Raw genomic sequence first — 9,198 nt, 5'->3', positions numbered from 1 at the left:
GACCAGTTATGCACACGACCTCCTGGCCTGCCCTGGGCATACACAGTGGTCCCCTCACTTCCGGCCCATCCAGGGGCAGAGGAAGGTGTGACCATCACTGACCAGCCGTACCCGGGAGAAGGACTCTTCCTCCCCTTGCAGTTTTCCACACTGCTTCTCCCAGAGGCACAGCGGGGAAAGCGGGCGAAGAGGAGTGTGGACTGGGACCGTAACCCGCGAGCCCTGAGGCCAGAAGGCCTCTGCTCCCCCCTGGGTGGCACCTGCTTTTCTCCACCTCCGTTGTTCTGCTTCTCCAGCACGCCCATCCTGGCACTCAGGATGCATAGTTTTACCTGCATACATACACATGCCTGACTCCTGTCAAGCACTTTAGTTACCTGTCAGTGTCATGTTTGGATACCAGTGTTTTATATTTATACATAGAGAGAATTTTCTAATATAGCCTATTATAGAAATATATATATGCACATACATACATATATACATGCCTACCCCAGCCCTGCTCCCTTGCCCTTTAATGGGAAGGGGATGAACCCCATCTGTGCCTGGACCATCAAAGCCAGAGCCCAGGGACGGGGGAGGCAGCCATGTGTCCTGACCACCCCAGAACCTGGGCTTTTCCAGGGAAAGGCTTTGTGCAATTGACTGGGGATTTTGTTTTTCTTTTCCATTTCTTTTTTTTTTTTTTTCCCATGTGCCTCCCCTGCTCCCAAGCTCCCAAATCTCTGCACCAAAGCTCGTTTGCAGGCAATGTTGGAAAAGAACTGCATTTGAAAGAAAAAGTGGCTCTTGTGTTGCTTTAGGGGCTGGGGGCCAAGAGTCAGTGAACAGGGCTGAACGTTAGCCAGGCACCACCCATCCAGCCTGCCCGGGCTGAAGACCAGGCGACCAGGCGACCTGCTCACTGCCAGACAGCCAGTCCTGGCCGGAACTCGGGTCCATATTAGCAGTGGGAAGGTGTGGATCAGGACAGGGACCCCTGCAAGAGTTGGGGTTCAGGAGATACGGAGGGGGGTGATTCCCACCAGGGTTGGGCAGAGGAGCCAGGTGCCGTGGAAATGGACCTCTGGTAAACCCGCCCCCCCGGACATTGTCACCACAGGCTGCTGTGTCAACAGCCCGGTCGGTGTCTGGGCTATTTGTGTGGCGACAGTTCAGGAGCTGGGGAAATACCTGCCGTGTAGCCCAGGGCTGGGAGAGATCCCTCGCCTCAGCATGGCTCAGGAGCTCCAGGCCTTCAGCTGCTCATTCTTGGGATTTCTCTGGGTCTTCCACAGAGCAGCAGAGAAATGGGGATTAGGTCCACCCGCTGATTTGTATTGCAGAGTTTTCTGGAAAGACCTTGTCTGGCTCTCACTTGCCCAGCTTTTCCCCACCTTCCCTCTCCCTGTGGGGTCTCAGACCCCTGTTATCACTCTTTTTTTTTTGGTGACAGGGTCTCTCTATGTAGCCCAGGCTGCCCTTAAACTTGTGGCGATCATCCTGTCTCAGCCTCCCAAGTCCTGGGATCACAGACGTGCACCACCATGTCCAAATGTCCTCCTGAGTTCTGTTTCCCATTCTTTCTGTTCAGAGCCAGGCAGGGAGGGAAGCCAAAGTCTGAGGTTTATTTTTGCCCAGAGGGCCAGTGATACAGCTCAGCAGCACAGCACCTGCCTGACAAGCGCAAGGCCCTAAATTCGATTCCCGGTACCGGTACCAGTACCAGAAAAAAAAAGCAGATGCTCTTTATTTTTTCCCCAGTTCTCTTCCCCTTTTCCTAACTCCCTGCCTAAGGTTTAAAGGACCGAGAGCTGAAAGGCCACTGGTCCTGTGTTTCAGTCACACCCACGCTGTCTCCTGGGGATCTCTTACTGGCTGCTGGAGCTCACGATATGCCTCCCCTCCCGTCCTTCCATCCGCTGTGGACTCCAGCCAGAGAACTTGCGCTGGGCTTACTCTCAGCCCACAGCAGAAAAACCAAGAGTTCAGTGAACCAGGGCTGAGACCAGGCCTGCAACTGCCCTTCTCGGCATGGGTAGACCCAGCACCCTCCATCCAGCCTGCTCTCCAGGCCAGTGGCGAAGGGTGGAAAAGTCTGCAGCCTGGTAGGAAATGTCCAACTGCTGAGGCTGTGTCCCTGCAGCCTGACTGGGCGCACACACTTGCAGGCACGCACCACAAGGCTGGAGCGAGTGACTCACCCCGCTCACCTCGCATCTGGCCAAGTCCTTCCCCTTGACACGTGCCCCTGGCCAGCGCTGTGGCCTTGCTCTGGAGAACAGAGAGCACAGGGCTACATCTCTGGCTCTGCCCTTAGGTCTCCACAGAGAAGCAAGGCCCCACAATGCACAGCACAGTCTCCCCGTGGAATCGTCCTCTGATCCCAAGATTCTTCCAAAGGGATGTGGAGGGCAGTGCCCCACATCTGACAAGGCTGGAGGCGGTTTGCAAATGTGGCGCCTCAGGGTGGGAGGGGCCCTCCTCACAGGGCTAAGGTTCTGCACTTCCCGTCCCTGGGGAGCACTCCAGTTGCCAGGGCTACAGACGATAATAAATCTTGTCTGGGTAAGGCCAAGGGCACTCCTGTTGCTATGGCAACCTATGTAAGCCAGTTTGACTCCAAGCTTCTCCTGGCACCCAGCAGGCCAAATCACCTGGCGCTGATTATTACCACCACTACCATCGTCCCCACCCCCACTGCGGCTTGTCCACACCCCAGGCACACGGACTGCCGCTGCTTCCTGCTTTCATCTGCACCTAGCACCCCATGCTCAACGACACGGGGTGTTGTGGCGCTGTCCGAGACAGCAGCTGCGATTCCCCAAGAATACGTGTTGCGAGATGACCTGGTTGAGGGAGGCAAGAAGGAGAAGCAATGAGGAGAACCTCGAGCTGCTGCAAACCAAGCCTGGGAAATAAAGCTTCAGGCCAGGAGTGGGGAGCACATATCTAGGAAGGGAAGGAAACGCAGACATCTTTTGTGACCTTGTCACCATGCATGTGGTGTCCACATCAGGCCCTTTGGCCACGCTGGGGGGTTATGGCCTTGAACGTAGTCCTGTTTTGGTGGCTGTTTCAGGATCCATGACAAACCTGCTTCTCCTTGGCCAACACCCACCTCTGGGCAGCTGTCCCTGCACGCCCTGAGCTTCTGGGGGGTGCTTCTCTGTCCAAAGGCACCCGGAGCAAGCCCTGGGAACCAGGCCAGACACCCATCTCTGTGATGCTAGCTGATGCCCTAAATCTGGTTCTTCACATGTCCCTTGAAAAGATGTTCAAGAAAAAAAAAAAAGATGTTCAAGAGCTGAGTGTGGTAACATCTATAATCCCAGCACTCGGGGAGGCTGAGACAGGAGGATCTCAAGTTCAAGCATGGACTACTTAGCGATTTAATGAGACCCTGTCTCAAAATTTAAAAGGGCTGGAATGTAGCTCGGTGCAAAGACCCTGGATTCAATCCCCAGTACGACACTAACCACGAAGGAAGGAAGGAAGGAAGGAAGGAAGGAAGGAAGGAAGGACGGACGGACGGACGGAAGGAAGGAAGGAAGGAAGGAAGTCTGCCCGAGGATTCTAGCTCCTCACACAGAACGCTGGCTTCGCTGGGATTCCAGGTCACAAGCCGGGCTCTTCCTCAGGAAGTCCTGCCTCGCTGCTCAGGCGGCCCTTGGACTAGTGGGAGAAAAGGAACCAGGCTTCTCGCGTCTTGCCGTTAGAGCTATTGCCCTTGGGAGGAAGCCCCGCCCCAACGCGCTCTTTAACCGAGGCCACAGCTCCGCCTCTTCTCCAGAACCTCAGCTTCCCCGCGGGAATCTTGCTTGCGGTGGGGTTGCGATCACAAGGTCTGCTGAGGTCCTCTAAGACCCCCCTGCGCGTCAACTGGGGCGTGTCCGGGAGCTAGCACTGGTCAGCTCCACCCCCACCACGCACACACAGCCGAGCCGCAGTCCTGGGATCCGAAGCGAGGTGCAAAAATGTCAATTCCCCAGCCACACCCAAACCTCTCTGGGTGCAAGGGCCGGAAGAGTCCTGCACCAAGGAAGTCCCTGATCCGCGCCTTTGGCGGGTCCAGGATGCAGTGGGGCAGTGGCGGTGTGGGGAGGGCGGCGTGAAGGAGGTGTCCCTGTGCGGTGGCCAAGTCGTCCTCCACGGGACCTTCAGTGGCCACTCGACTGGGATGTTGGTGGGCAGGGTCCGCGCGCAGGGACCAAGCCCGCTTTCCGCTCCCGAGGCAGCTCCCACACTCCGAGCCATGGAGAAACTGAACTGACGCTCAAAACGAGCCCAGTGCTCAGCAGCCACGGCTCCCGGGAGACGAGCTGAAAGAAGCCACACACGCGCTCCTGGGCGGGATGGTGGTGCACAGGCGACCGAGGCCTAGAAGCCTGAGGTGGCGGTAGCCGGAGTGTCTGCTATAAGGGTGGCCCGGTTGGTCACCCTCCAATCGCCGGTGCTACCTCCGCGGACTCGGTTGTGGTAACTGGCCTTGCACTCGCACCACCTGCCCCGAAGGCGGCCCTGTTCCGCCCCCGCGGCGGCCCACTGATCCTGGGGAGGCTCGGTTCCGGGATGCCTAGATGGGACTAAAACTCTGGCGCCCGGGGTTCGCGGGGATAGGGACTGCCGCCTGACTGGAGGAGCGATGCGGGAGGGGACCCGGCCGGTCAGCCTAGCAGTGCTAGGAGCTAGGTGCTAGGAGCCCTGGAGTCACAGGACACATACTTTGCGTAGACCCCTTGCCCCAAACTTCAAGTCGAGAGGAGGGCGGAGACCCGGCCACCTAGACAGGTCACCGCCTGCAGGTCACGGCGCCCCTCCGTGGCCTGCCACCTCAAAGGCCGTCTCTGCTGGCCTTTCCCCGCGGCCCGCAGGAGACCCTGCCTAATCCGCCTCTCTGCCACCCGACGTGAAGCCTGAAGGTGGCGACCCCACGGCCACCCCCAAGTCCGTGTCGGGCAAAGGGCCCGTCGGCCTGCCGCTGCTCTGTCCCTGCCCGACCGATGTGAGTCTCCACGGCCACCTGCGGAATCTGAAGTCCCGGCACTGCGGCTTGCTGACCGCTACGAGAGAGAAGCTCCTCGCTGTCAGCGCCGCTCCACGCGGCCCCGGCGCAGCGTGAGCCTGGCGGGCGCGCGCACCGTCTGCAAGCACGCGGACGCACGCCAGCGCCACCGATCGTCCTCCTTACGCACGACGGCAACCTGGGCGTGGCGGCCGCCAGCCAGGCCGAGCAGCGGTGCGGTACAGCGCCCTGCCCGGGGTGCGCGCCTCGTCGCCGGGAGCCGCGGGGAGCGCGCGGGGGGGAGGAGTCGAGGACAGGTCCCTCTCCCAGATCCCTGGTCTTTCACACTTTAAGCGTTTGCACGTGTGCAGTTCCCAGGACTGTGGCTGCAGCCTCCGGCCCTGGAGCCCCCGGTGGCCCAACCCGTTGTCTCCAGGTCCAAGTGCCCACGAGGAGCTTGAGCCCTGGAGCCTCCCACGTGTGGCCCATGACGCGGCGGCCCAAGGGCCTGGGGCGGACCAGAGGTCTGGGCAGCGATGGCTACCATCTGTGCCTGGGGTCAGAGGTGCTGGGGTCAGGGCTGCTGAGCCTCCCTGCGGGACCCCGAGAACGGCGGCTGTCGCTGCCGCCTGCCCTGCACCTGTTCTTGCTCAGCGCGCGCCGCTGCGGCCACGTGGACCCCTTCCTGGAGCTCGGCCGCTTGGCCCGAGGAGCTGTGGCTGCAGGCACCCGACACCGTCGTGGCCACTAGACCATCCTGGCCGCCAAGAGGAGACTCAGGCGGGAGCAGCGGTGCCTGTGTCCTGGTTGAGACACTGCTCCAGGATCCTGTGATGAACGCCTCTAGATCCCCTGTCCCCAAGTCGTCTGACACCCAGGCCTCCACAGCCCAACCAGAAGACGCAGGGAAGAGCATGGAGCAACCCGCAAGACCTTGGCAAGGCTGGGGGTAGCTGCTTTATACCCCAGAGGTTTGGATCAGAGTGGAGACTGCATCCCCCTGGGCGCCAGGAGTGACTATGTACACATGGGGGGCAGCGGGGCAGGTGACTATGTAGTATGACGCCCCCAGGCCTTCCTCCAGACGGCGCAGCTCCCAACAGCTGCACCAGGAGGCGGGGTGCTGAATACATGCCCATGATGAGATTTTCACCAGCACATTCCCAGCGAGCCCGAAGCCAGGAAGCTGGACCTGGGCTCGCAGGGGACTGCTAGGGACTGTGGGGGCTGAGCCAGCCGGAGACTACACATGCATCCAGTTCTCTGCGCAGAGTAAATGGGCACTGCCAGGCCACAGCCCCGGACAGCAACCTCAGCCTAGATGCCTCTCCTCTGAAGGCCAAAGACAAAGCACCAGGGACCCAACTCCCACATAGTTACACCCACATCATGTTCTAGACCCTTCTAGAGGTGCCTGCCACTGGAGACTGGGACACTGCGCAGGGCAGGAGGAGTGGAGAACCAGGGCAAAGTTACTAATGTTACCCCTCCCGGTGCCTTCTAATCCCTCCTACCGTGGCTGAGGAGCTCCATGGCTCAGATGCGCTAGCCTACAGGCGAAGGCATTGTGCTGCACTGGACCTGCTCTTCCTTTCCAGCTGTGGTCCAAGAAATCTTCCAGAGGAGGTGCTCGTACAAGTTGGATTTAGTTATTTTTTAGTACTAGGGATTGAACCCAGGAACCTTGCACCAAACCCTTTTTATTTTGAGACATGGTCTAGGGCTGGGGATTTAGCTCAGCAGCACAGCACCTGCCTGGCAAGCACAAGGTCGAGAGTTTGATTCCCAGTACTGGAAAAAAAAAAAAACAAGGAGACATGGTCTAAGTCACTAAGTTGCCCAGGCTGGGCTTGAATTTGAGATCCTCTTGCCTCAGCCACCCAGAATGCTGACATTACAGGCATGCACTACCAACCCCAGCTAAGAAGTTGGATTCTTTTCAGGGAGAAATTCTACAGCCTGTCCTACTTCCTGTCCCCCTCAAAAGTTCAACAGGCTTTCTCAGCTTTAGTCCTGATCCTGCTTCCCTGAAGTGTTCCTACAGTCAATCTCAGCTGCTCTCAAAGCCACAGATTCAGACTCCCACTTGGCTTGGCTGGGCCCCACACATACCTGCAGGGACTTTGTGCATCTCCTCTGAGCCAAAGAACTTGGCAGCCAGCCCCGCCCAGCCCCGGGGCTAAATCCTGAGCCTCCAAAAGAGGTGTGAGAGCACTGGGGAATTTCACCACTAGTGTACCCTGCAAGTGACGTGCCCTCTCTTTAATCTGCTCCTCTCAGTGCCCACACAATCGTCCCTTCTCCCAGCCTGGCTTCTTAAAGCTCAGCCCCGGATTGTGGACTACTGCCCATGAGTTAAAGATAACCTGCTTTGTAGCCTTCTTAGGTCAGTGGAGTCTCTGCCTCACAGTAGGGGGTGACCAGTGAATGCCAAGAATTTCGGGAAGGCAACCTATGCAGTGGGAGAGGAAGAGACCCCTCCCCTCCCTCCCCTGCCACACTCTGTCAGGTGCCACTGGGAATCTTTTTGCAAAATAGGTTTTATTATCAACAGAAAGGGGGGCCACTCTACCCCAGGGGTGCTATGCACAGTGGGTGTCTGAGGTCCTAGGTAGATGGATCAGTGCTTCCCGAAGAGCTCTGGTGGTCAGAGATGGGCTCCATGGGGTCAGCAGGACCTGGAGGAGCTGCTGAGGAGCCGGGTCTGGGCTCTCCCTGGCTCATCTGCAGCAGGCCGGTGATGGCGATCAGCTCTCGCCCACTGAGCTGGGTCGTACAGTAGCCCCTGGGCTGGGAGGGGTGAACTGAGGGGGACATGATGGGAGGTGGGAGCTGCAGCTTCATCGCCTGAGGACAGAGGAGAAGTGTTTCCTCCCTGGTGCCCCACAACAGGCTGGGGGCGGGTACCACAAGGTAGTCACTCTTACCTGCTGAGGGACCTCAGACAGGTACAGGGGAACTCGCTGCCCAGCGGGGAGCAGAGGGTCCAAGAAAAAGACATCTTCAGGACACATCACTGGGAACTCTATGAGGAGAGGAGGGACCTGTGAGGGTGACAGCTTGGGGACTCCACCTGTGCCCCAGGGATGTGTGTACACCACACTCCTGCACAGAGGGCCCCATGCGAGGTACCTGCATCCCTGGGTGCCTGCTGTCCGTTGTGATGCCCTAGGATGGGGGCCTGGTACCTGTGGCCCCTGCCCCAGGTCTCGTACATGGGCCAGAAGGAGGGATGACACAGTGTCCGGCCTGAGAAGGACACACCTGACCCGCAGCCGGGTGTCTGTGGGGGGCAAAAGGGGTCATCGAGTCTCAGTGCCTTCCTGAGACATCCCTACCACCCTGAGCCAGAGCCAGAGCCAGAGGTCCTTGCAGCTCACCCACACCTGCTGAGGTCTCACTTTAGCACCGTAGTTGGGGTCCCAGGGTGAGAACAGAGGCATCCCTGAGGAAGGCACCTGGGGAGAAAGCGGGACTGGGGGTGGGAGGTCAAACAGATTAGGACAGGATCAGAGGCACGGAGGGGTCTTGGGGGTAAAGGCAGCAAGGCTCGGCCTACCTGGGGTTCCTGGGGAAGGCTCAGGAGTCAGGCCAGCGGGGTAGCAGGGTAGCAGCTGTTGCCTCCGGGGCTCAGAAGGCCCGAGGGGCACGGGCTGCAGCCTGGCAAGGAAATGACACCTCCACTCAGGGGACCCCACTTGCTGTCCCCTTCCAAATACTCCTTTGAGCTTAGTGGCAGGGTCAGGGTGCCTGGTCCCAGGGACAATGAAATCTCCATTCTCCAGCAGGGTCAGGACCATGCAGATTTTCCTAATCTTAGAAAAAGAGCTGGACAAAGCCCTCAGGGGCCCCCAGTCCGATGTCCCCGAGTGGCCCGGCCAAGCCCTCACCTGTCCTGTGCGGGGTTTCCGGGTTCCCTCCCGCCTTCCTCGCTGGAGCTGCAGGCCTCTGCCTGGTCACTGCTTCGCTGCTCCTGCGCTGCCTCCGTGCCCGCGCCGGGCGGCCAGGGTAACATGCTGCGCCCGCCTGCTGAGGGAGGCTCTGGGCCACGCTGCGGTGCCCTGCCTCCACCACCAACCCAGCCACCGGCCCCACGCCACTCCGCTCCCTCTGAAACCTACCCTACCAGGCGCTCGGACCTGCGCCGCCCCGACGCCTTGCAGCGTCGCCGTGCCCGGCGCGTCTCCCCGCCACGTGGCGCGCTCGCTCCCGCC

General features: G+C 59.5%; 1 protein-coding gene and 1 pseudogene across 3 annotated transcripts; one reads left to right on the top strand and one right to left on the bottom strand.

Annotated features, from left to right (window-relative positions):
* The first annotated feature begins 4,624 nt into the window (after positions 1 to 4,624).
* Positions 4,625 to 6,341, top strand: LOC106147515 (annotated as a pseudogene).
* A 1,165-nt stretch (positions 6,342 to 7,506) lies between these two features.
* Sap25 (Sin3A-associated protein, 25kDa) lies at positions 7,507 to 9,192 on the bottom strand. 3 transcript variants are annotated; one of them, XM_005413719.2, is made up of 6 exons: positions 8,875 to 9,192; positions 8,544 to 8,644; positions 8,365 to 8,459; positions 8,117 to 8,267; positions 7,912 to 8,009; positions 7,507 to 7,831 (listed from the first exon to the last, which is right to left on the bottom strand). In XM_005413719.2, exons 1-6 carry the CDS (start codon positions 8,997 to 8,999, stop codon positions 7,592 to 7,594), a joined length of 810 nt encoding a protein of 269 aa, XP_005413776.1. In that variant the 5' UTR covers positions 9,000 to 9,192; the 3' UTR covers positions 7,507 to 7,591. The 3 variants fall into 3 exon arrangements, with proteins under 3 accessions (XP_005413776.1, XP_005413777.1, XP_005413778.1); XM_005413720.2 differs by having other exon boundaries at positions 8,371 to 8,459; XM_005413721.2 differs by having other exon boundaries at positions 7,630 to 7,788.
* Between the last annotated feature and the right edge of the window lie 6 nt (positions 9,193 to 9,198).

The sequence above is a fragment of the Chinchilla lanigera genome, unplaced genomic scaffold, assembly GCF_000276665.1.
Source record: "Chinchilla lanigera isolate Chin_1 unplaced genomic scaffold, ChiLan1.0 scaffold00172, whole genome shotgun sequence".
Lineage (NCBI taxonomy): Eukaryota > Metazoa > Chordata > Mammalia > Rodentia > Chinchillidae > Chinchilla > Chinchilla lanigera.
The sequence above is the reverse complement of the archived record's forward strand: the minus strand, read 5'-3'. Positions and strand labels throughout refer to the sequence as shown.

Coding starts and splice junctions, on each gene's coding strand:
- Sap25 (XM_005413719.2), bottom strand. CDS start 8,999: ATGTTACCCTGGCCGCCCGGCGCGGGCACGGAGGCAGCGCAGGAGCAG. Junction 8,010..8,116: donor GCAGGCACCCAGGGATGCAG/GTACCTCGCATG, acceptor CTCTCCTCATAG/AGTTCCCAGTGATGTGTCCT. Junction 7,832..7,911: donor TGTCTGAGGTCCCTCAGCAG/GTAAGAGTGACT, acceptor CTCTGTCCTCAG/GCGATGAAGCTGCAGCTCCC.